The 27,826-nt window shown below is 41.6% G+C and overlaps 3 protein-coding genes across 4 annotated transcripts in view; 2 read left to right on the top strand and 1 right to left on the bottom strand.

Moving 5' to 3' along the window:
* Window positions 1-5,319: 5,319 nt before the first annotated feature.
* On the bottom strand, window positions 5,320-8,748 carry RnrS (ribonucleoside-diphosphate reductase subunit M2). Its single transcript, XM_080267798.1, has 4 exons — window positions 8,686-8,748; window positions 8,474-8,554; window positions 7,139-7,288; window positions 5,320-6,183 (listed from the first exon to the last, which is right to left on the bottom strand). The coding sequence occupies exons 1-4, from the start codon at window positions 8,746-8,748 to the stop codon at window positions 5,347-5,349; spliced, it is 1,131 nt and encodes a 376-aa protein (XP_080123924.1). The 3' UTR covers window positions 5,320-5,346.
* A 5,823-nt stretch (window positions 8,749-14,571) lies between these two features.
* Window positions 14,572-20,887, top strand: Arl1 (ADP ribosylation factor-like 1). Its single transcript, XM_080267799.1, has 4 exons — window positions 14,572-14,583; window positions 17,639-17,855; window positions 19,374-19,485; window positions 20,008-20,887. The coding sequence occupies exons 1-4, from the start codon at window positions 14,580-14,582 to the stop codon at window positions 20,215-20,217; spliced, it is 543 nt and encodes a 180-aa protein (XP_080123925.1). The 5' UTR covers window positions 14,572-14,579; the 3' UTR covers window positions 20,218-20,887.
* A 5,532-nt stretch (window positions 20,888-26,419) lies between these two features.
* The window catches only part of Rop (Syntaxin-binding protein Rop), a 57,306-nt gene continuing 55,899 nt past the window's right edge, over window positions 26,420-27,826 (top strand). For both annotated transcript variants that reach the window (XM_080267800.1, XM_080267801.1), the window contains exon 1: window positions 26,420-26,535. The gene's annotated coding sequence lies outside the window, so the exon portion shown is untranslated. The remainder of the gene's footprint in view (window positions 26,536-27,826) is intronic.

Genomic DNA, 27,826 nt, shown 5'->3' on the forward strand with positions numbered 1-27,826 from the left:
GGAAACACATTTATGACCCTTATACTTGGCTCTGAGTGCATGACAATATGATACTATATTTCTAAAGTGTGGGATACTCATTGTATTGGTGAGATGTGTAATTACTTTAACCTCCTTATTAAAAGGTCATATTTAAGCTGAACAAAGTTGTCTGGCAGTAGCAAGAATTTTTCAGTTAGTTCCATGCAAAACCTTCATATCCAGATGGATCCAGTCATATCAATTTAAGTCCATTTATTGTTACAATATTCAATTTTGATTCTGTTTACTGTATCTCATGTAATCCACCCAGCTCGAAGCTAGGGAAAATGCCTTTAAATGGTGGCACCGATGCACCCACATGGAGTTGTTTGGTTATACAAATATATGAAAGGAATGTGCAGGACACTGAGTTCATATCCAGACAAGCCTTGTGCCACAACACCATTAACAAGATCAGCTTGGATCCATTGTACTCATTCTCATATCTCATCATCATCCAGACCTCCTTTCCTACCCTAGGGCAAGGTGAGGAGTAGCAATGTCCAGACAGCCCAAATTTGCCCAGTCCAATGGGCCGCGTTTCCATTCACTCATCATTCAGTCCCCCGGAATCCTGGCTCTATCGGATACACCAAAAACATTCAACACGTTCTGTAGCTTCACGTAATCGTTTCCGATAGTCGATCCAGACGCTGCCATGTTAAAAAGGGGTGCCAAAATCTCTGATCATGCACTTCTCCTCACAACATTCAGCCAGCCAGCTCGATCTCCTGTCAGTTCTCTAGCCTCACCGACTTTCAAACCTCTCTTCCTCACACATTCATCCACCATATATCTCCACCTTCTCCTTGGCCTACCTCACCTACTCCCTTCTTCAAATTCGCTCAGATATGCCTTTTTCACCACTCTATTGTTATCCATTCTCTCCACATGACCATACCATCTCAGTACACTCTCTTCGATTCTGGTATCCACCGACTTCCTCACTCCACATCTTTCACGAATCACATTATTTTGTATCCTATTTGCCCCCTGTACTCCACACACATTCCTCAGCAGTCCCATCTCCACTGCTCTTACTCTTGAATTTTCATTTTCATGTCACACCATAGCCTCACATTTATATGTTAAAGTTGGCACTAACACTTCATGTAAGCCTCGTGCAGTTGCAGCACTCAAGCCTCTGTTTCTTATCAAGGCCTTCATTGCACCAGCTACTTTTCTTCCTTGAGTCACTCTGCTTTCAACTTCTTTTACACATTTTCCTCTCCTTTCTATCATTGTACCCAGGTATTTGAACTCTCACGAGTTCCAGTCTCTATCCATTCACTGTTACATCGCACTGGGAGTCACCTTCTTTCTCAGTAACAATCACTTTACTCTTTCCTACATTTACTCTCAAGGCACGACGCTTACAGACATCAGCAAAACTGCACTAGCCTACCAAGTTCTTGTCCGCTACTTGCAGGCAGTACTGCATCATCAGCATACAACAAATTTGAGATATTCCATCCATCACCGTTCATTACCAACACCATCCCTCTCTCCATTACTCGTGTTTTTACTTCGCTCATCACCCCATCCATATATGTATTGAACAACCATGGGGACATCACACAACCTTGTCGCACGCCCACACCGATTGTGAACCATTCACTTAGATGCCCATTAACTCTTACACATGCTTCACTACCATCATAAAAACTCTTGACTGCACCTAGCAGCTTACCCTCTACTCCACATATGCGCAAAACTTTCCACAATCCTTCTCTGTCCACTTTGTCATATGCTTTTTCCAGATCCATGAATGCCATAAACACCTTATAGTCCTTCTCACAAGCCCTCTCTACTATCTGTCTCACTGCAATTATTTGGTCCACACATCCTCTGCCACTCCTAAAGCCACCCTGTTCATCACTCACTAGGACTTCTGATATCTCTATTACTTTCTCTATAATAATTCTTCCATATCTCTCTTACTTTCTCTATAATAATTCTTCCATATACCTTCCCTACCACACTCATTAAACTTATGCCACAATAATTCTTGCACTCACTTTGCTCACCTTTATTTTTGTACAGGGGTACAATCACAGCCTTCTTCCATTCTGCAGGCACAGTTTTACTCATCCATGCCTTCTTACATATCTCCAACAAGCACTTCATTCCACTGTCTCCACTACACTTAAGCATCTCTGCATACACCTCATCAACCCCAGCTGCTTTCCCATTTTTCAGCCACTTCACAGCACTTTTCGCCTGTGTGTGTCATGTCTCCTGGTACTGCATTCCTTCTCTGCACACCCCCAAAACCAATCGTGTTTACAGCCAGTCTGCTCTCTCTATTCCCATTCATCAGGTTTTCAAAATATTCTTTCCATCTGGTCCTTACTTCATCTCCATGGGTTAATAATCTACCACTTATATCCTTCACACCATCACATTTCTTTTTGCTTTCACTTCTACATATCCGCACCTCTTTCCAGAATAACTTTCTATTTTCAGAGTAGTTCGCATTCATTTTTCATATAAGATCCTCATTTACCTCCTCCTTTTTCCTCTTCACTAGTCTCTTTACGTGCTCCTTGCTCTCGACATATTCAGTTCTTATTTCAACTGAACCCCCTGTTCTGTAACCACTTTAGCCACTTCTTCCTCTTTCCCGCCACCATTCTCTTTATTTCCTCATCCCACCATGCCGTACCTTTCTTCTTTGTTGTTGCTCTTGCCACACCACACACTGCTTTAGCATTCCCTCTATGCATACCACAGTCTGTCCAGATCCATTTAATTCCAATTCAGTAATTCTAACGCCTCTGCTTTGGTCCTGTAATCATCTGCCATTTCTTTGATCCTCAGCTTCTCAACATTCAGTCTTTCTCCCTGACAGCTCCTCTCTCTCCTGATCCACCTCGTTCCTCTCAGCTTGATCTTGCATACCACAATATATGATCTGACAGACCTCCACATCGTCCTCTCAAGGCCCTCATATCAGCAACCATTCCCATCATCGACCTCTCTACAAGCACATAATCAATCAGGCTTCTTTCAACACAATCCCCGTTCCCTCTATACCACATATATTTATGTGCATCTCTGTGGTTGAAGTACAAGTTACAAATGCACAACCTCCTATCCTGACACATATCCTTTAGTCTCTTCCTATTATCATTTTCTCCTGGTACTCCATAACAACCCATTATGTCATCCTCAGGACTAGTGCCTACTTTTCCATTCATATCCCCCATTACAATCACTTTATAGCTCCTGGGCATTTCTCCCACTACTTCACTCAGCTCATCCCAAAACCTGTCTTTCTCTCTCTCACTCCTGTCCTCACACGGTGTATATGCTACAATTACGCCACTTTCACCTTCTCAAACTTGAACTTCACATACCTACACTTCAAGCTGATACATTTGTAGTCTCTCATTCCACTCTGCCACACGTCATTCATCAACAGAGTAACTCCTTTTTTGCATCGTCCTCGCCCATTCATTCCCAATCTTACACATTTCACACCCTCCCACTCCTCCACTTCGCACCCTTTCATCTTTGTTTCACACACCACCACCACAGCATATCTTGCACTCTTGAACACATTCACCACTTCCACCCTCTTGCTCTCCTCATTCACACCTCTCACATTCCACATGAATCAGCCCATTTGGTTGGGTCCCTGAGCAGGTATTGGGCCCTCCGAGGCTCTCTGAAACGACTGCCATGATTGTGATTTTGGATAGGGGGATACTTAACTCTGCCAGAAACCCCGGTTATATGGTTATCACCAAGCATAGTAAGTGGTTTCCTGGGTACAGGAAACCATTTGGCTTGTCCCTCAGTGTAGAGATCATACAGCACCTCTACATTGAGTGGATGATAGATATGAGAATCTTTATGGTAGGTGGGGAAGCCTAAGTAAATCAAATCGTTAGCCCCCTTCAGACCTTTCAGCTCGTCTTAACCTGGGAATGTATATATTGACTCAGGATATACCTTTGAAGATTAAACAAGATTGTAAAGTGTTATATTTTCAGATTCAGTCAAATAAACAAATCCTAACCCTACTCCACATTAAAAGTGTGATGGCCCAGGTAAAGGAAAGGGAAAAAGAAGAAATTATGCCCAGTGAAATAGGCTGTCTTTTCTTACTTTCATCCAAAGGTTAAAGTAAATTATGCATTTATAAAAAGTACAAAATTTATTATTCACAATCAGTACTTACTAATCACATCTTTAGCAGTACAAACACATAGTGGGGAAAATTTATTATTCACAATCAGTACTATTAAATTAATTGCATCTTTAGCAGTACAAACAATCAGTGGAAATCACATCAATAATGCATAGTGGACTCTATGTGCAATTTCAACATAACCACAATCTCTAAGCAGCTTACATGCAAACTGTCAGTTGCAAGGTTGGACATGAAATGAGGTTCAACTCATAGGAAAGTGTTCTCCATTTGATTTTGAAGGCCTCCTGGAGGAAGCAGTCAAGAGGGGTCCAGTAACCCTCACACGACCAACCATTCATACCACCCAGTGTCCAAACTCACCACTGCAGTTAAATGCAGTACACAACAGCCTCTACTGTTTTAACAGTGTGTACTGCAGCTCAGATTACACTAACTTGTGCAATTTCTACAAATGCCCATAAGTGTCAAAACTACCCATTTAAATTAAGATTAGCTTGTCAGATAGCAAAACCAGTTTGATTTGCCCATGTTACATATACAGGCATGAAAATAAAGTTGAGTAAGAGCAATGGAAATGGATTGTGGAATGTGTGTAGCTGATGGGATAAAGAATATGTAATGTGTTCATGAAAGATATGGAGTAAGGAAGTCTGTTGAAACCGGAGTGAAGAAAGTGCATTTAGATGGCACAGTCAGGTAGGGAGGATTGATGAGTAGGGTAGTGATAAGGGTGTATCTATGCAAGTTTGAAGGAGAGATGCCTGGTAGACCAAAATGATGGAGATATAAAGAGAAAGCATGGTATGTAGGTTGATGAGGCTAGGGTACTGAGTGGATCATGCTAGTTGGAAAATTTTGTAAAGTATATGGCAAGGGTATAGCACCAATCTTTTCTCTAATTCAGTATCTGTTGAACTAACCGGTAATATGAAATATGAGTGTGCTTGTGAAGTAGACATATTTCTACATCTCTTGATTATGCTTGTTCTTCCTCTCTGGACCTGACCTCCTCCCATCCTCATGTAATTAGTTTCATATAATGAAGCTACATTAAATTAATGTGCATCAGAATGCACATGTAACTTAAGTTTTAAAATTGCACAGGGCAAGCTAATGTCCTTGAAAATTATTGTAAAGTATTACTATACTTTGTAGCACATACAAACTTAAAAATCAGCATCAAGAGTAAAACTACGCTGGTCAGAGGTTGCCATAACCCCACACTTTTGGTATTCTCCCACCCTTTTTTCAAAGAAGTTGGTCTTTCCTTCAAGTGATATATTTTCCATGAAGTCAAATGGGTTCTCAGAACCATACAGTTTGTCACAACCCAGCTCAAGCAACAAACGGTCAGCAACAAACTCAATGTACTGACGCATCAGAACACAATTCATGCCTATCAAATTCACTGGGAGAGCATCTGTAAGGAATTCTTGTTCAATCTTTACAGCATCACTAATAATGGAATGAATTTTCCCCTGGCTAGGTTTGTTCACCAGGTGTTTGAACATAAGACAGGCAAAATCAGTATGCAAGCCCTCATCCCGTGAAATCAGTTCATTACTGAATGTCAAGCCAGGCATCAGTCCTCTCTTTTTCAGCCAGAATATAGATGCAAATGAACCACTGAAAAATATTCCTTCAACTGCTGCAAATGCAATTATTCTCTCAGAATATGAGGCAGTGTCATGGCCAATCCACCTCAGTGCCCAGTCAGCCTTCTTCTTGACACAAGGCAGAGTCTCTATGGCATTGAAGAGACGTTGCTGTTCCTCTGTATCCCTAATGTATGTGTGGATCAACAAACTATACATCTCACTGTGAATGTTTTCCATAGCAATCTGGAAGCCATAGAAGCATCGGGCCTCTGGTATCTGAACCTCCTGACAAAAACGCTCTACCAGGTTCTCATTCACAATGCCATCAGAGGCAGCAAAGAATGCCAGCACATGGGATATGAAGTGACGCTCCTCATCTTTCAGCTTCTCCCAGTCTCCTAGGTCCTGGAAAAGCACAGTAAACATAAAAACCATTTAACACAAATACATTATTAATCAAATCAATAATATACAGTAAAAAGCACATGCACATCAGTCAACATTTCCATTAATTTGTGAAAACTGTAGCCTCAGGCAACCATTTCATGTAAATGTTTTTAAATACTCCCCCTCCCCCCTATTTTAATTTATATAGGCCTACAGAGCCAGATTCTCATTAACAGAATGGTGAAATTCAGAAATGAATAGAAAGTCCGTGTATGTACATTCGATACTTTCCTCCCTCCAGGGGAAATCTATGCAAACCACCTCTGGCCAGTTCTTACATACCCTTATCCTAGAAATTTCATTTTCTCTCCAAGGTACTATTACTACATAGGGTCTGTCTGTTTGCCTCTTCAGTTACTGTTTCATTTTCAAACTTTCCTTGGCATCCTGTGTAGGCAATGACATACATTCTTTGATTATGTCCAGGTGTTTCAAATGCCTCAATTGGTGGCAGTCTTCCAATGGTTTCCTCCCCAAGAGGATTTGGTGATTTTTATCATGTAATGCCACCAAAGGAAACTGGTCATCAACCATTAACATTCTAGACAATAATACCCTATCTTTAGGCCTCTACACCTTGGAAGGGGATAAAATGAAACTTGCTGTTCTAGAAACAATTTTTAGTTTGTAACCTAGCAGTTTACTGTCCCGATTCACTCCCAAACATGTCCAGCAGTAATACATCCACATTGTGGCAGATATATACTTTGGCCACAGTGCCTAGTTAAATACCTCTTAACTCCCTACCCCCTGAAAGAGGATGGTGGAGTGCTGATGGGCAACTTTAATCTCCTGTCCACATCCTGATGAACCTGGGGGCACAACTCATGTTTACCTTCTAGACCACAGCAAACCATACTGTATTCATGTGGGAAAACTAAGATATATGCACAGTAAACATCAGTGACTTTACCTTTGACAAGTCTACTTCCTCTACAGTCCAGAAGGAAGCCACAGCCTTCTTGTACATCTCAAAGATATCCTGGTAGTTGATTGGGAAGATTACAAACCGACCAGGATTATCTCGCAGTAGTGGCTCCACATCCCTGTCCTCTGCAACAACCTGTTCAGTGTGAGCAGTATTAATTCATGTATTTTTTAGTATAGCTGAATAACCAGACTACCTAGATTCATGTCAGTAATGCTTCAAAGCCAATGAAATGTCATACTGGAACTTGTGACATAATACAATATGATTACTAATCTTAACTAAAGAGACTTCCCCACTGAAGAGTAGCTATACCTGAATTGGAATAGTAGCACACATTTTATATATATAGACACTACAGGGAAGGACTAGTGCAACCCACTGAGCTCTATACAGTATCAATGGAGCAACCATGGGATCTTATTGACCATAAAGGTCGCTTATCTCGTTTCAGCGTCATTTTGTTACACTATTACAGTACATCTCTTTTGGTAAAATATTGAAATTTTATCATCTCTGATTCACTACCATAAACGGGTGCTAAATAATGGGAGGGCTCAGTTTTGTCTCAAGGAGTGATCACAGTAATACTGTGGTCCCCCCAAAAGTAAGGAAGTGAAGTCTAGATATTATTGTAAGGGCTGAGGAGCGAGAACTATGGAAATGAGTTTGGAAGGGGAGTGGGTATATGGGCAGACAAATGAAGTGGAGGAGTGTTGTGCTATTGATGTGGAGGCCCTAGAAAACATTAGAAATAATTTGAGATCATTGGCCATATGGAGAATAAGTGACTGAGACTGCATGTGTATGAGGTGGATGGGGGGGGGGCAAGATCAAAGATGAGAGTAAAGGATGGAGTGAAAGATAAGCAAGGCGGGTGGGAGAGGACAGCCAGATGGCATTCGACAGAGAGAAGGAAGAAATTTGTTTGTAGCAACCCCTTCAGGAACTGCGTCTGGCAATATGAGGGCAGAAACTGAGGGGCCACAATACCTCTGTTTACCGAATAGGCTAAGCTCTGAGTATGCCCATGGGCAAGAAATGCAGAATCTTCATTAATCTGATTGACATCAGTGAATACAAGTTATCAAACTAGCCTCTTGCTGGCCAGAGGCACTTAATCGTAAGTTATTACATTATAATTACATAAATTAAAAAGGCTCCATTCACTCCATTAAATGCTTCCACCAGACACCCATTGTTAATAATGTAAGTTATTTAGAAAGATAATTATGTTCAACTTGTTGCATGCAATACTATCTACCATAGTTTTCTATAAACCGTTGTCATCTTCAGTTACATAAGAACTTCCGGGCTTACCTTTTTTGCCTTAACTGTAGGCTCTTTCACAGCACTGTTACTCTTTAGTGGACTTTTCTGAAGGCTTTGCTGCTTTTCCATCTGCAACAGAAAGCAAAATTATTGATATGCATAATTACTTCTCCCCCTATTAAGATTAACAGCGACAATACTTATGGTACAGCATTATTGCTTAATAACTAAAGTTCCTGGTACAAAAAAAATAAAATAACCTGATTTTCCTTATCCTCAAGTGACACATTGTTAATCCGCTCCGTCAGAATATTGGCTGGCATCTTGTATTAAATCTGGAGGTTAAACGACGCTTCAGGAAACAGTAGTCCCAACGCTACGGTTGTCCGAGTGAGACTGACGATGTCGACTCTGTCGAGGATATGGAAAGCTTGAATTTGGCGGGAATGCCCAGCTGTTTCTCATCCTCAGCCAATGAGCATCCTTCACGCCTGTATTCATCCGCTTTAGTGCTTACATAATATGAATGATAAACAATTCGTTGACTCTGATTGTGTGCCATCAACGAAATACATTCAGTTATGCTACAGACAATCATATTAAGAGATTATAATGACAGCCAGATGCCTACTGAGGATTCGTGGTGAGCACTACTTTGTCAAAGGAAAGGAAAAATACATTGTACGTTATGTTTGTTGGTGTCATATGTATGTCGATACTACTCAAAATTGCCTATTCATAGTACTCCTAGCATAGAATATATTCAAGGCTAGATTTTCGAGGTACCAAATATGTTAGACTTATGCTCTTAAACCACTGGAATTTTAAAATGTACTTGATAATATAGCTTTAGTCGTACAAACTGGCACCACTGGCGCGCCAAATTCACGTTGTTCCAAGATTCCTTTCATGAATGAACAAGATTTTGAATTCCGTCTTCTGCATACCAGTTTTGTGATTTTGATAACTATAATTCATGCTGCTAAAACGGACTGATTATTATAAGGCTGAAGACTGGTGTTCCCCAAGGTATGTAATTATATCCCCCTTCACAGACGTAGCATCAACAAAATCGTCTTCTGTTAACTAGTTTCGAATACTAGAGTTGCCCGACCAAGAACACAGTTTTCATTTTGTTCTTGCTCAAATCAGGTATAATAGCACTGTCCAACCAAGCTGCTGACCCTTTCTTCGTGAAGTGGTTAATGCAAACATTATCCAACTACTGCACATTGAAAGCCTTTTACCTTGAATAAAATCGTATTGATATGGCAGGAATAAACTGTAAAATACCACCACATTCAAAAGGATAATGGCTGCAGCACAACACTCCCAGGTTCACATGACAAATGACAGCTGAATAAAATAATCTTATTAGCTGGAAGAAAACAAAACTGGAGAAGACGGGATTATGATGATATGAGGGGAAAGGGGAATAAACAAGAAACATTTTTAGGAAAATTTGACAGGAAGATCGTTACCCAACAAACTTACGGTTACTTTTTGAAGCCGATGACGTATTCTTTATTCACGCTACCTACAGACGGCTTTATTCAGTTTGGGGGAAACTTCGAACCGTGGGGATAGGATATGGCCTTCATTATCTCCACCACCAGATATCCTGCCTAGACCCTAGGGTGTAAAATAGTTTTGCAGTGGACTGATTAAAATACACCTAGTAATCGGACTGAAGGGATATAATAATCACCGAGAGGAAGCGCATCAGGCATCTAGGGGGGGGGGGGAATATTGCATGAGAACATTAAAATGCAAAGTAAATGTATACGAGAAGTGAACGAATTTGGAAAATGAAAAAAAAAAAAATGAATGAAACAAATGGGGAAGAGCCAATGAGTTAAGAAAGAATTTCCGCCGCGCCACCCTCATGACGGTTAGGTTGCATGTCCCATCCCCCCCCCTTCCCTTTTTTTTTTTTTTCCTGAGGACGCTTTCTTTTATCCTGGATAACACCAGACGACGTTATCATTCAGCCAGAGGAGAGCGTCCCCTCCCTCACTAAACCCTTTTATCTGATGACGTTTACGTATTCCTCCACCCCCCCCTTTTTTTTTCTAACTATAGTTCTATTCATCTTGGAAGCGACTTTGCGAACTGGGGGATTAGATAATTAATTCATTACCCCTATCACTACTAAGGTCCTCTTCAAAATGTAATGAAAATCATCTGCTAGCAAAAATATATAAAAGCTGCCCTTTATACCTTTTCAGTCTTATCTATATGTGTGTGTGTGTGTGTGTGTGTTTTAGACGTGGATTCCAGACTACTGATGCATACTCTAGGGCTGGTCTAATGAATGATGTGATTATCTTTCTCAGCCTGTCATCATTTATATATATGAATGCTATTCTTATATTAGCAAGCAGTGTATACATGTTCCGTACTTTCTCATTGATGTGGTCAGCCGGAGATAGTCTGTTACTGATTATCAAATTCTTTTCTGATGTTTGTAGGGTTGAACTTCTGGTTTATAATTCCATTCTGTGGTCTTTTTCCACTTTTACCGAACTTCATGACATGGCATTTGTCCACACTGTCATATATTGCTCCATTCATGATGCTTATAACAGGGAAGCAAGGTTGCTGGTTCCTTGAAAACAGTGATAAGAAACAGGGAAGTGAGCATGGTAGTGAAAAAGCTACTGCATGACAGCACTGTGATGCCAACTCTAACGTATGGAAGTGAAACTTGGACTTTGTTGGAGGGACAGAAGTCAAGAGTGAGAGCAATGGAAATGAGTTATTTGAGAGGAGCCTGTGGAGTCATATTATGGAGACACTGACAAATGAAGAAGTGAAGGTGCATTGTGGTGTGGATTGTGGGTGTGAAAGGAAGCGTTAGGAGAAACACGTTAGGGTGGTTTCGCCATGTGGAGAGGATGGAGAGTGAGAGACTGACGAGGAGAGTATATGTGAGTGAGGTGGAGGGGGGGAGAGGGAGGGGGAGGCCAAGGATGAGATGAAGGGATGAAGTGGAGAGGTATATGAGAGAGGGGAGTGTGAGCTGGGAGCAGGGCAATGAAATGGCGGGGGACAGGGCGACATGGAGGCGATTTGTTTGTGGCCACCCCTTACGGGATTAAGGCGTCTGGCAATAGACAGATAGATGATGCTTATTTAATTCTTCTTGTAGCTCTCTGCAAGAGTCTGTGTTTGTAATTTTCCTTTGTATTTTTGCATCAACAGCAAACATGTTTAGATAGTTTCCATTTCCAGTGTTCCTGTCAGTGTCATGTGTATATAAATATTAAAAACATAATTTCTCCCTGCACTGAGCCCTGTGGAACTCCACCAGTCACATATCTCCATGATGAGTAGTTTCCCCTTAGTAATTTTCTCCTTTCCCTTTTTCTGAGAAAATAATGCATCCAGTAATACAGATTACCTTAGATTCCTCCTTGACAGTACAATTTCCATAAAAGTCTTTGGTGTGTGTGTGTGTGTGTGTGTGTGTGTGTGTGTGTGTGTGTGTGTGTGTGTGTGTAGTCAATGCTAAGAGTAACACAAAAGATAACACAGTCCCAGCAATCTTTCTGAAATACCCACTCCAAGGGGAGGCCACGGAAGGGGTGGCGCAACACCCACCCCATGGAGGAGCCACGGATAGGGTGTCGCAACACCCACTCCAAGGAGAGACCACGGGGAGGCGTGCAGAGTGCGTACACTGCGTAGAGGGCCCGAGCCAGACGGTCCTATGTCCCCCGCCACCATGCGCCCCTCTTCCTCTCAAGCAGACCCAGCGAGAGGAACGCGGTGCTGGTACACAACTCTCCAGCCAGACCAGCCCTTGCCAGGATTGGGGTGGGACTTGTAAGAATACAGTCCCAGGCAGCACCGTGACGACGGGCACCGTACGCTAAGTTCTGCTGCTACCCCCTGCAGGACCGGGGTGATGGCCACCTTACGCCCTTCGCCTGCAGCCACTCCTAGGAACAGCCCTCGCCAGGATCGGGGTGGGCCTTGTAAGAATACAGTCCCAGGCAGCAGAAGAGCGTACGCTCATCTGCTGCTACCCCCTCCAGGACTGCGGTGATGGCCACCATCCGCACCGGGAAGGAAGGGACGGCCACCGCGTACACCCTTCACCTGCAGCCACTCCTGGAAACAGCACCGCGGTGACGGCCACCGTCTGCACCGGGAGGAGAACGGCCACTGTACGTCTTCCTGCTGTGGCCCCAGAGAAGGGCAGAACCACGGTGATGGCCAACGTCCGTACCGGGAAGGAAGGGATGACCACCGTACGCCCTTCGCCTGTTCTCTCAGGGGCACATGGAACCACGACGATGGCCACCATCCGCGTCGGGGAGGGAACGGCCACCGTACGTCCCTCGTCCACTGCCCTTGCGACTACCCCCACGGAGGACGTCCCTTGCTCGCTTCACCACCCACCCAGAGGCCGAGCGGGACACCCTTCTCTCTCTCTCCACAGAAACAGTTCCCAGGCAGAGTTGCAGCTGGAGACTGGTGAGGCTTTGTCGTAAGCCTGGGAGTCAGCGCCCTGCAGCCAGCGCCCCGGTGACGCCCCTCGCTGTCGTACTCCAGGGGGGAAGGGACGCCGCAGGCAGCTCCTGACGGCGACTCGACCTGAGAGAGACTGCAGCCCCCAGACGCCCAGGGGCACCCCTAGGACTACGGGGCGTGACCTCCCCAGCCCCGCCAGCAAGCGGTCCTCCTCCAGGAGTAGGCGAAGGCAAGTCCGCCTGCTCGCCCTGTTCGGCCCCAGTCCAGAGGGCAGCCTTCCCCACCGAGGCCCCACTAGGGAAGGGCCTCCCCCCACGCCGCCCAGCAGCCCACTCCGGACGCCCCAGCCCTTGGCAGTAGTCCCGTGCCTCCTGCGGGAGGGCACACTTGAGATTCCTCCCACACCCGGACGACATCTGTGAGCAGCCCAAGACCATAGCAGCCCGGGCTAGAGTCCACTAATCCTACTGTGTCCCCTTACCTGCTCAGTGTATAATATTAATATTGTATTCTGTTCTAAGTTGTAATTGAGGTAAAATACGTGTGACGTTGGTCGGCCCGAGTTTTTATGCCCCATTTCTCTTGTGTATTCTAGACCCGGTCTCGAAAGTGAACCCCAGGGTCCCCAGCTCAGTAGCTCGTGTTCAGAGGACGAGAAGTCGATCCTAGAACACGTAGCATAACACTTTCCATGAGTATCAGATATATTTCATAAAGACCCTCACACCGCTCGCTGGTGCAGTGGTAACGTTCCCGCTTGCCAACTGGTGGACGGGAGTTCGCGCCTCGCTCAGGTTGCGAAAGTTTCACTGACGAAGTGGGTGGTTACTGTCCCCCTTGAGCAAGGGGACGGGTGTGCGCGTGTGTGAAGGTCACAGCCTTGCCCTTAGATCGGACTATATGAGCTCTCAGCTCCCTTCCGGGAGGGTAAAAGCTGACGATCACGACCATCAAGTGATCCTGACCGACCCGGTGAATTACACGTCACCGCGTCCACATTCTAGGCTATCTCATTCAGGAATGGTGTGTATTAGCGGGGTGTTCGAAATATTTATTGTTGTAAAAGGTACAGAGCGCTAATACAACGAAAGGTGGTGGGTCTTGCCACACACTTTCAGCCAATACAGGCATATAGGCCTACAGTTAGTGATTGGACAAATAACATGCCGCTACATCCAAGGTACAATAATTATCAAACTTAACCTACGTAAGACATGCTGGATCTTGTGCATGTACTATAGGCAGTCAGTACTGCACAGAAATAACTCTTGTAGACCTATGTCACATGAGAATCATGCCTATGTGCTAGCTACCAGCCAGAGAGTACTGAATTGAAATATTTGGTTTTGTAAAAGGTACAGAGAGTATGTATTATTGTGTAACGTGTAAATCTTTAGCCCTTATGATACTTGCGCATTGGAGTTTATGTATAGAAACCTTTGAAGCTGTCTGTATGTGGATGCAGATTTTGAAATTTTTATTCAAGTGAATACTGAATAGGCTAATAAGGTAGTGATTCATATCAATGCCCCTGGGACACATGCACGAACTGTAAATGTCTTGAATTATATATAAATCTAATTGAATCCTTCGATGCGACCGTCAATTGTTTTATAAACTATCCACGTAAGAAGACCTTGTTTTCCTTGCCAGCTGTCAAACAACAATATCGGAGATGGGTAAGGTTACTAAGCTGAAGTGACTCAAGATAATTTTTCTCTTGGGTATTAGAGTGATTAGGCAGAGAAACAAAGAGATACGAGAATGACAAGTACTGTTAGATTATGCATATGGTAGTTACTAACGGTAAATAGCATTACTGTCAAGGGACAAGAAGCCGAGTGTTTCATAGACGTGTAAGTGGAAGCGGCCCACAGGCATCAGTGTAGTGTCTTCTCAAAGTAGACGACTCGGTTTAGAGCCTCTGTCTTTAATTTTATGAACCATGTATATCTTGCAAGCCAGCATATCGTAAAATGCAGTTTAGTTTGTAATCATGTGTAGTCAGAGTAATCGTTACCGAAGATAGGTTGGGTTATGTTACGCTTTCAGGTGGTATTTGACTTGGCTGAAAACATCGAATTCTGTTTGGAAACATAAGGCCCATATGGAAGTAAACTACGTAGCCCAGAACCATGCCTTGGGTTATATGTCCATTTCAGACACCATGAGATGAGGTTTATGACAAATTGGGTCCTGCACTTTGATAGTGGCCACTGTTCGTTGATCGGGATAATATGAACGCTTACGGGAAGATATAAAACTCCCTCTTATTATTAATGTTATAGACATGCCTGTAAAAAGTTGCTGAGTCTGCTTGAAGAGAACAGTAGGTTATATTTGAGGGAGAGGATCAATAGCAGGCCAACCCATCTGTAGAACTAGTTCATCCCCAAGCCGTTCCAGTTAGGATGGGGACAGACTAATCTGGAATGGATTGATCAGTGTCCTGTCCAGTAAATTCAGGCATGCACAAAGCAATCTCTACCACATTCCTGCCACTGGGCATATAGTATTAAGTAGGTTACATTCTTTGGTACATAAAGGGACAGTGTGTGAAGAAATCAATCTGTCCCTTTATCTGTTACAGGAGAATTCATATTTATGATTATATGCCAAAAGACTAGGGGTTTGGTATAGAGTACTTTAGTGTTTAAGGTGCATCTGGCATGCATGAACATATCATCCTTTGTACATTCAGCACATTACTCCTAAAAGCCCTCATCTTTGCTGCAGATGCAAACTATATGGATATTAAAATTATATAAGTAACACACAGGGGAACATTAACCTCTGGCAGGCTGGTTCTTTGGAAGGTACCATAGTTATCTCCTCTTAGCCATTGTTTTATGACCAGTGTAAATTTTAAGAGGTAGGTGTGGATTCTCATCATCCACTCACTCATTGTAGTGCAGCTCTTGGGTGGCTGCCTTTTCCTTGCTTTCTTCCTTCTTTCCTTCCCTCCTCTTATGTCCTCTCCTTCATTCTTTTCTCTTCCTTCTGTCTATGGGTGACTCGACATTGAGCAACAAGGCAAATGGTTTCCTGAACACCAGGAAACCATTTACAACACTGGGTGGTACCTGGTAACCATATAACCAAACTATGGCGCCTGGTGGTTTAGTGGATAGTTAAAGCACTAAAGCTGGATTGAGCCTGTGTTGGTTTTTATCCAGAGGGTTGCCATGGTTTATTGCTCACATAATGTCACTCAGGGATGAGTGAGGCTGGTCACTTTCATCTTAAATGTCAGGACCAACTTCCCTAGCCCCAGGCTTCTACGCATCTCATGAGGCAACATAGGATTAGATGATGATGTAAATTGTACCTCAAATGAGGCTTGCAGCTTAGCCTGTGCAGACCTTCATTGTGCCTCATAATGACATCTGCAGCTCAGCAAGGGTTAAGGATTCAATTGCAAGACAAATTGCTAAGGAGGAGGTAATACGGAGTCAACTATTCGATTTAAAACTGCCATTTCTCTTTCATTCACTCCAGACTTTTCTCCTTTCATCCCCAGACACCTCTTCTCCCATACCCTTCAGCATCATTTGGCTCAGAGCCATTATATTCATTTTCTTTTCATAAAATGCCTCACCTAAATTATCCTATTTCCAGTCCCCATTACCGATACTTACAATATACAGTATTAGTTTGTCCCAGTGTATAGCCAGACTCTTTAATTCCAGAAGGGGTAGCCATGAACAAATTACCTCCATGACCATAGTACAGTAGGTACGCACAGTATACGAGTTTATGGGCAGCAGAGGAGGTCACGTACTAAGATTTCGCGTACTGTTAATACATAAACTTACGGGAAAAATTACATATGAGCAACACCCCCCTTCACCGGTAACCCTTGAGACTCCATTCAGACCTAAGTACTGTACTGTATTGTACTATACAGGGAAACTATCTAAGACATATTACCTAAGATAAAGTAAACCAACAAGATTATGGCTTTGCTAAATCAACAAGGATATGGCTTAACTAAACCAACAAGAATATAGCTACTCACCTTAACCCAAGTGGACAGCAGGCTTGATGGATGTAAGAAAGGGATCCGAGGCAGGGTGAGGCACCTAGCGTGCACCTCCTGCACCACCCAACAGACCACCTTCCTCACCACTCTTGTCACCAGCACTTTGACACTTTCACTAGCTAATGCACTCATTTCGCTCATAAACCCTTCAGAGTCTATTACTGACACCTCAGACATTGCATCATCCTCTTGATCCTCCCCAAGAAATGGCTCTTCTGATGTTGAAGGGAGTGATTACTCACTTTCTTGAGGCAGCCGGTAATGGGTGATGAGGGAACCGTTGGCACGTCTTGGGGTGGCAGTGTCGTGTGTTCGGGGTAACCCTGGATTTGGGCCCCTCTTCGCTGCCATCTCACCTATTACGAGTTCAGTTCGTGTACTGTTAAAAAATACACTAAAATTCAATAAAAAATAGGTCCTCGTATACTATGCGATTTGCGTACTGTGCATACCTACTGTATTAGTAATTAGCTACTGTACTGTACAGGTACAGTATTAGCATTAACTGCAGATGTGTAAGTTTCTGTGTAATTATTACTTAAACCAGTGAAAATTGATGAGTGCAGGTTCACCATGAAACATCATTTATTTTTTCTGACTAGGGGCAAGGGTTATTAATAGTATGCTTTCTTTACTTGAACGGTAATCAAGAAAATGTAAATATTTTTAAGCTTATTTTGCCATTTTTGCAGGAGCTTTGCTGAGCTACTTCAGGGGCCTCATTGGGTCCCGTGAGATGCGAATTTTAATCCTGGGTTTGGATGGAGCAGGCAAGACAACCATCCTTTACCGACTCCAAGTTGGAGAAGTGGTGACCACCATTCCCACAATAGGTTTTAATGTAGAACAAGTTACATATAAGAATTTAAGGTTCCAGGTCTGGGACTTGGGAGGACAGACAAGCATCAGGTATGGTACATTGTTGTTTGATTACTGTTGTTAATTATGGTTGAACATAAGTTCTTTTTTGGTATTGCTTTAAATTGAGTAGCCTATAAATAATATGAATAAGAATGAATGCAATTTTTGTAAATGTGCTTTGAGTTTTGTGGTTGTCAGAGTGGTGAGGTTTAAAAATAATTAGGGGTAAGAGTAAGGTGAATATTGTTGCTAGAGGAGATGGTTCAAAGTGTGATGTACTTGAAAGTAGTAGAAGATTCCAAATATTTGGTATAGTGATAGAAAAAAGAGGCAATATGTGTATACTGTATTTATATTTATATATACAGTTGGGTCTGGTTAGTACTTGGATGGGTGACCACCTGGGAACACCAGATGCTGTTGGCATCCCTACGTGTCAAGTGGGGTTGGTGGAGGATTAGTGCCCCTCCCTGTAAAACAATTAACTCTAAGCCGTTGGCCACCCCGTTTGGGATACATGGCGTCTGGCAATGAATGAAAAATGAATATACACACAGTAAACCCTCGATATACTGAACCCTCTTTCCACAAATTACGGTTTTAAAGACCACCTTGAGCTGGCTGAATGTTATGTTCATTTAACAAATTATGTTCAGTAAAAGAATGGATGTGTGGGAAACACCAACCAGCCTGGTGTCCCCACACACACACATGCGCATGTGCTCCGCATCCCGCAGAACGCTGCATTAGTCTCAGGGTGACCAGCATCTTGAGAGGAGTCATAAATAGAGCATTAGTTATTGAGAAGAGTCATTTAGACCTAGGTGTATGTTATTGTGTGTGACTACAGCCAAACAACGCTGTATATTTAACGATGTTTGTTCGGTAAAAGCCATGACACGGGAAATTGCTAAACAGCATGGTGTTTGGCTTCAACAAACTTTCTGCATTAACTTCAAGGGTGTGGTACCAACTAGGTTGTTATATCGAAGGTTTCTGTGTGTGTGTGTGTGTGTGTGTGTGTGTGTGTGTTTGTGTGTGTGTGTGTTTGTGTGTGTGTGTGTATATATATATATATATATATATATATATATATATATATATATATATATATATATATATATCCATCCATCATCTAATCCTGCTTTGCCCCATGAGGAGCGTAGGAGCCCGGGGCTAGGAAAGTTGGTTCTGGCCTTTAAGATGAGAGTGACCAGCCTCACTCATCCCTGAGTGGCATTACGTGAGCAATAAACCCAAATATATATATATATATCAGTATATATAATATAATATAATGTATATATATATATATATATATATATATATATATATATATATATATATATATATATATATATACTGTATTTGTATGTATGTATGTATGTATATAAAGCTTGAAGGACAGATTAATGAAATTGTGACATTTCTTCGAGCATTGTTGAGTTTTCTGACGGTATAAGTTTTTTCTTTAGTTGTTGGATCATACCCACTGTTTTTAAGGAAAAATAAAGTTAGAATGATGATAAATACTCTGTAATATCTAATGTAATTAATCTTTTCCAGACCATACTGGAGATGTTATTATTCAAACACCGATGCCATCATTTATGTGGTGGATTCAGCTGACAGAGACAGAATAGGAATTTCCAAACAGGAGCTAGTATCTATGCTGGAAGTAAGTCTAATAGACATTTTAGTACTGTTTGTTGTACTTGAAAGCTACCAGTATGATATACAAAGTTCATATTTCATGCACCAAAATTTGTGTCAGTATACTGGCAGTCATTGTTATAACTGGCCTTCTTTTACTTGCGTTTTTGCTATAAAGTTGTGGGGAGGGGGGAAGGAAACTGGTAAATTTATGGGGGCTTGATTGATGAATGAATGGGAATGTGGCACATCTAGTTGGGCAATCTTTGGTTAGTATCTCATTCTGTTAATAATTTTCTGGCTCTGGACCCTACCTCACCCTTCCTTGGGGTGGGAAAGAAGGTCTGGATGGTGATGATGATGATATAAAGTTCCATTGCTCCTTATAAAACTGATTTGCCTGTTTTGCCAAGTTCCAGTCCCATCTGTAAGGAAAGTTGTGATATTAGGAACACATCCTTAACTTACAACGAGGACATCCTGTAGTGTGGCAATGCTTTTCAGTATGACCTTTTCTCTAATTGATTTGGTTTATTTGCCTCATCAGGAGGAAGAGCTGAAGTCAGCTATTTTGGCAGTGCTTGCCAACAAACAGGATATGGAAGGAGCAATGACAGTGGCAGAGGTTCATGCAGCTCTTGGTCTTGACGCACTCAAAACCCGCACCTTCCAGATTTTTAAAACTTCAGCCATTAAAGGTGAAGGGCTTGACCAGGCAATGGACTGGTTAGCCAATGCCCTCTCTACAAGGAAGTGAAATTAGATAGTCTTCTGGGATAGAAGATGATACATTTTTCTCCTCTATGTGTGATTTGAATATTGTACTGTGTACAGGTATACATATGTGAGTATGACTGTGAAAGAATGTACTGTTATAAAATCATTTGTTCATCCATTAGTGTTGTGTGTTTGAAATGCAGAGTTGCAAATGTGACAAGTCTAGTGAGAAGGACTATTTGTGTCTTGAACTTAGCTGAGGTGATAACTGTAGATGATTTTATACCTATATACTGTACACATTTTGTTATTTTTTTGTACTGAAGGGGATATTACATGTTTACTGTTAGACAGAATTACCAGTACTGGTGATTGTGTGGCTGGGTTTGAATATCTTAGAAGTACAGCACTGTGAATGAAAATCATTAGTGTTCTGATAAATTAAATTTAGAGCATTTATATTTTTCACACTATTACAGTTTTTGTATTTGCCATAAAACATAGCTAAAAAGTGAAGCCATAACTATACAGCAGTGCATTTAGTAGCCAGTTAAACATTTCACAGTGAATGTTTTTATAATTACTTGGTAGCTGGTATAGGTAGTTTGGATCTATAACACTATAGGAGGCAGCTCTCACTTTCTTACTAGCTTGCCAAGTGAATTTTCGTCTTAGAAAACAAGAAAGTATCAGATAAAGTTACCAGAACTCTTAATCGTCATCTAATTTCAGATTTGTTTTATGATTTTCCTGGATGTAACTTACTGATACAGACAGACTTGTACTAGTAGCATGCTGGAAACAAGCTACTGTCATTTAGCATACCATATTTTACTTCTTAAATTATTTTAAATACTTCAAATAGTTTTTTCATGAGTAAAGAAATAAGGCTAATAGTTGCTACCGGTATATAGCAAAACTGGTGGTTATTTTTGCATGTACTGTATGTGGTTTGTAGTAAATTAACCAAGATCAAAATTTCCCTTTCGGTTGAGTCTGTATTAAACACGAGACATTTCTTAAAAGGTTATATGTATTGGAAATTGGATTTGTTTTTGCTCCTATTTAATATTCTACACTATATTATCAATAGCTAGAGTATTGTTGTAACTGGTTGAACTCACTGTTGTTGTATTTTATTTTGCATTTTAATTGGGTTGGTGTGGCATCCATTCTATTTGCTCACAACAGATGCCTTGCACTTTTATCACCAAGATGAGCATCTAGGGAATTATGGTACTGGAACGGTACTGTAGTTTTATATTTTCCAGGCAAACATGACGATAACCCAGACTGAAGTTTTGTCCTTGGACCAGCTCTTATAAAATTAGCCTCTTCAATCCAAGGATGTCTTTTATATTCTTGCTAGCTTGGGTGGAAAAAGCAAAAGGTCAGGATATTGATTGTTGGTTATCTGCCCTTAAATATACTGAACTGTGGTAGCTTAACCTTGGGCCCCTACGCTGCAGAGTGGATATAATGGGGTTGACTGTTTTTACTGTATTCATTTAGCAATATAGAAATTACCTATGTATGTCTATAAACATAGTCTTCAGATCCCATCACTCCAAAGATAAATTTTTTATTGTACTCTTGTTAATGTCACGATTTTACCCATGTAGAATTGATTTTTGTAATTAGAAGGGTTAGATATTGACTTCATTAACTCCTTTGTCGCCCAAAATCCCTCCCAAGTTGAGTGAATTCATCATGTAGTAGCAAGAATAAAATATAAAGTGCAGTTGCAGGCAGTAATATTGTTTCATTTCTTTTGTTGAGCAAATATGAAACTTTTAACATGGTATTCTGAAACTATATGACTGAGTTTCATATGTGATTGCTCACTGTCTCATTATTTTTGTAAGGAATAAGATTAGTATTAGAGTCCACAATAATACATCCTCAGATTGAAGGGGTTAAAATGATTATAATTATATGTTAAGGCTTCCATTGCTTGGGGTCTGTCCATTGTCTCCTGAAAATCATGTTTATGGGAATAGTCCTCTTTACCATCCAGTGTTTTGCTTCTCTGTTCTGTTTTCATCATAGAGTAAAAGAAATTTTGTACATATTTATCTTGATATGCAAGAGTAATTGTAAGTTAAGGTAATGAATTTTGTGTGTGGGAGCTTAAGATAGATGAATAATAAAAGAATTTATATGAAAATTATTCAGAATCATGAAGTATATCTTAAACCCTGGAACTTAGGGATATATATTTAGCAGTGATGTTCATGGAGAACTCAAACCCTTCCCAGTGATGATATCTTATGTATAATTCTTGCTGTTACCAGGCTATTTTATTCAGTTTTGGAGAGCCCACAGTAGTGACAGGGTTTATAAAGGTTTTATTTACTCTGTTCCCTCCTATTTGAAAAATATATTCATCCATCCATCCATCATCCAGTCGTACATTGCCCCATGAGGAGCGTAGGTGCCCGGGTCTAGGCAGTTGGTCCTGACATTTAAGAAGAGAGTGATCCAGGTCAAAAATAAGTACAAAAGTAATAGATCAGGAGTGCTTAATGTGTGGCCCATGACATTTTCTGGTGGTCCACAAATAGATAGAAAGTTATCATCATCATCATCATCATCATCATCATCATCATCATCATCATCTGGACCTTCTTTCCCACCCTAGGGCAGGGTGAGGAGTAGCAACATCCAGACAGCCAAAGTTTGCCCAGTTCAGTGGGCCACGTTTCCATTCACTTATCAGTCGAGCCCACTGAATCCTGGCTCCATCAGATAGGCCAAAAAACTTCACCATGTCTGTAGCTTCACATATACCTATCTGATAGAGTCAGTTCGAATGCTGTCATGATAAAAAAGGATTCCTAATCCCTGGTTATGCACTCCTCCACACAAAATTCATCCAGCCAGCTCGGTCTCTTGTCAGTCCCTTTGCCTCAGCAACTTCCATATCTCTCTTCCTCACACACACACACACCATATCCCTCCACCTTCTTGGCATACCTTGCCTCCTCCCTCCTTCAACTTTGCTCAGATATACCTTTTTCACCACTCTGTTGTCATCCATTCTCTCCACATTACCAAACCATCTCAGTACACACACTTCTGTTCTGGTGTCCACAGACTTCCTCACTCCACATCTTTCATGAATCACATTATTCTGTATCCTATCCACTCTCTGCACTCCACATACATTCCTCAGCAGTCCTACCTCCACTGCTTTTACTCTTGACTTTTCATTTTCATGCCACACCATTGTCACACATCCATATGTAAAAATTGGCACCAACACTCCCTCATGTAAGCCTCACGCAGCAGCAACACTCAAGCCTGTGTCTTTTATCAAGGCCTTCGTAGCACCAGCTACGTTCCTTCCTTGTGCCATTCTACTTTCCACATCTTTTGCACATTTTCCTCTCTCCCATATCACTTTACCCAGGTATTTGAACTCTATCACCAATTCCAGGCTCTCTCCATTGACTGTAATATCACACTGGGAGTTACCTTCTTTCTCAAGTGATCATAATTTTCAATAATTGGTGTTAATTATTCAGAGTAACATCACAAAGTTGGCCATCTTGCTTTGACAACTCATACCATTTTCCTCAACATATCTAAGTGAATCCGGTTCTCCAAACTGTTGCAATAAAGGCACAGCACAAGTCAAAGTGAGATAATGAACCTGACCTTCAGTTTGCCCTCTCTGCCACTTGGTCAAATGTGCAAACTCTGGTGGCAAACAGTGTGAAGATTCTTACTAACTCACTTCTTTTTCACCCTTGCTCCCTTCTCCCTCCCAGTTTCTTTCCTTCACCTTTATATCTCTGCCCCGCAGGGTAGTAATGTTATTGAATTATAAAAACATAATATGGCAGGTGGCGTTGTATGAAAACAGTCTCAAACATCACTAATACTAATTAAGGTTAAGGCACACCTATGCAGTTGGTAGTTAACTACATAAGCACAAGGGCAGTTTAACATCACCTGGGGGTTGTGATAACATAGAATTGTTATCATTGTAGTGGTGAGAAGGGAGTATCTAATCTCTTTTTTATGTGTGGTATTCTAAGGATGAATGAAATAATTTGGCAACAGCAAGATTTAATAAAAAATTATCATTGTATTGAAAGGGCTAACACTGCTTTTCACAATGTGTTGATAGGTGGAGGTATGTCCTTTGTTTCCCTCTCCTTGATGCTTCATGCAAGGAATAAACCATCATGTTGATAATCTGCACCCATCGCTTCTCCCTCTGCATTTGTCTCTTTATTCTGAATATGACTCATTAGTCTTCTTGTATATCCTATGCTTTTTATGCAGTCTTTGTTATTGTATAATACAGTATATATATATATATATATATATATATATATAATCCATCATCCAATGCTACGTTGCCTCATGAGGAGCGTAGGAGCCCGGGGCTAGGCAAGTTGGTCCTGTCATTTAAGATGAGAGTGACTTGCCTCACACTTCCCTGAGTGGCATTGTATGAGCAGTAAACCCCAACCACTCCTTGGATATAAACCTACACAGGCTGAATCTGATTGGAGCACCTTAATTACCTACTAAACCACCAGGTGCCCCAATTTGGATATAAGGTTACCACCCAAAGTAGTAAATTGTTTCCTGGTGTACAGGAAACCATTTGGTTTATCACTCTGTGTAGAGTCACCCATAGGCAGAAGGAAGAGGAAAGAATGAAGGAAATAATGAAAGAAGAGTGAGTGTAAAGTCCACTGTGGGTGACTTGACATTCCGTTTGCTAATTATGGGCATTCAGAGTGCAACACCGACCCACCAGTTATATATACTGTACAGTTATGACTGCCCAACCAATCGCTCTAAAAACCAAATTATTCCATTTCTGCCTGACCGTTAACACTTGCACCAACTTTGGGCAAAAGTGAATAAAACCTGTTATAATTTGGCCTTGCCATGTGACCATGACTTCTGACTTCCTAACTGACTGTTCTGTTTATTCCTTTCTCAGCCTGAACTCTTTCGCAAGTTTAATCGTGTGAAAACTGCGTAAGTTGACCTTGCCATGTGACCTCGAAGTTTGACCTATTGTTCACAGAAATAGTAGGCCGACCCTTTGGGTAATGCTCAACTCTTCCACCAAGTTTAGCTCAAATAAGATCGAACTGTTTTAGTTGTGAGCACATCGACGCACGTGTCAAACTTTGACTTTACCCCGTGGCCTTGACCTTTGGCTGATTGTTTCCAGAATAGAATACCTTCGTTTTTGCCGTACCCACAACCCTTCCACCAAATTCGGTGTAAACCGAAGAAAAGCTCAAGTTGATCTTGTTAGATCAAACTTTGAGCTAGCCCAGTGACCTTGACCTTTGACCTATTCATCCAAAAAAATGAGCCAAGTTCTTGGCTGCCCCTCAACCATTCCAAGTTTGCTTAAAATCGTATCAAAGGTGAGTAATTATTCACACACACACACACACACACACACACACACCCGAGCGCGGATATAATTACAGTACGTCAGGTGCGTCACAAGTGTGGTTGAAGAGGGTGGAAGTGACGTCACGAATGCACTAGTGGCACTGGCAGAACGGTCTTTGACTTTACAAACAATAGCCAACTCCATGCTTTACCTACGAATTATTTTTGCAGGAAGAACAATAGACAACAGCAGTCACCTTTCCTTGTCCTTACTTAACTAAATATACGGCATTGGATTATCTTTAGTTGTTTGTGAACCCGGGGCGCATTTTGTTATTAGAGCTGCTAAGTTAAAAGGCGCTAGGTACACGAAAGTCAACACAATAAATTGTTAGAAAATGCTATAATCTCTATAATATTGCCGGACTATTGATGAAACTTAAGCATACTATAACACTCTTCATAAAAGTAATGACAACTAAATTCATACCGCTGCCCATAAAATTTTGACGCTAGACAGATGTGAAATCTCTCGAGTGCCACAAGCGCTAAATTGGTAACCTTGGTCGTGATGTGGGTGGCGCTACCAAGATTGCCAAGTCCTCGTAATGTCACTCTTCAAATGATAGGGAGATACATGATTATTTTCCTGCATTTTTGAAACAGGATGCCCCAGATTCTCTGTATCGTTTTGGACTGGCAGAATAGCCTTCCTCCGCCAGTAATACGTCAGAAGAGTGTAAAATAAAAGCGTGAATTCCCAGAAAGATTTGGCATCACTTTGAGCGTGATATATACTCAGGACGCGGCACTACAGAAATTCAGTCTATAGCCGCGCGCTGAAGTGGGAAGAAGCAGTTTCAGTTTCCTGTACGCGGTTGCTGAGGTTTGGGTGTTTACGTCTTAGCGTGTGCAGTGCCAGGGGTGGTGGTCACTCCTACGAGGCCCATCATCGTCATAGGCACTGCAACTGCTACTGGGAGTAAGTACTAGTGTTGTCTAACAGAAGCAGTCATCGTTATAATGAAAGGTAGGTGTTGTACATTGTTTGGACTTTATTGCAGTAGGTACGGTAGTAAACCAGGGGAAACTACAGGTAGTAATGGGTTTTGAACAGCGAAGTTCCTGTAAAATGCTGTGGACATACAGCAAATGTGAATGTCGAGGAAATGAAACATAAGGAGACTTACCGTATGCCTGTACTGAGGTTGGTTTTTGCGTTATTGATGAGTTCATTCACAAGAGGAAATATAATTTATTTCCAAAATTAACAATCACCGTAAGATGAATACAGGTCGATTCGTTTTCGTATTATTATTATTATTATTATTATTATTATTATTATTATGCTTGCTTACTGTAACAAATTACCATATATATCATGATGCAGTCGTGAAACCAAGATGTATTAATGAAATTCGTCTTCTCGTATTAAGAGCTCGGAACGTTGTTTACATAATTATAGTTTTGAGTAAAAATAGGAAACTCCCGAATATGCTGTCATTCGCCAAATCCTTGAAGTTTTAATTGGTTTGTGTCCATATTAGGGAATTACGTATCAGTCATTTGGTAGGGAAGATGTAAATCTAATTGGCAACACACACACACACACACGCACACACTTTCAGTGCCACATGATGGGACATGGGATATCCTGTGAACGCGGTGTAAGGACATCATGTTTGTTCGAAGGCCGTATTCCTGTTGGCATGGGAGATTCTGTTGCATTGTTTGTGTATTGCTCTATTCAGTAAAGTAAAATATAGCTGCAGAGACATGAATCTGGCTGGTAGTCAGGCTGGCACGTAGGATATCCTGTTAGCGTGGTGCAAAGGGCGTCGACGTGGCAGATCAACAACACGGCCTTATTCGCGCTGGGGAAAAAAATTGTAGTTCTTCGTTCATGACAGATCAACAACACGACCTTATTCGCTCAGGAAAAAAAAAAATCGTAGTTCTTTGCAGGTTAAGCTTATTATATCGAGTAAATGGTCGAGCCCCCATCCCACCCCACCTACCTCATGTTGTAGGTAAATAACTTGCATGGGACTAGTGAAGTGGATGTGAATGTAATAGAAAGCGTTAGAAGAAATACGCTGAGGTGGTTTGGCCATTTTAAAAGGATGGATGATGAGAGACTAGGATAGTGTATGTGAGAGAGGTAGAGGGAGGGACGGGGAAGATCGGGGATGAGATAGACGGATGAGTAGAGAGGGGTTTAAGTCGGGGGTGGGCAGCGAAATGGCCTCTGGGACAGGGCGACTTGGAGGCGA

Source organism: Coenobita brevimanus, chromosome 25, assembly GCF_032717465.1.
Source record: "Coenobita brevimanus isolate Jiangsu-jjx chromosome 25, ASM3271746v2, whole genome shotgun sequence".
NCBI classification, from domain to species: domain Eukaryota; kingdom Metazoa; phylum Arthropoda; class Malacostraca; order Decapoda; family Coenobitidae; genus Coenobita; species Coenobita brevimanus.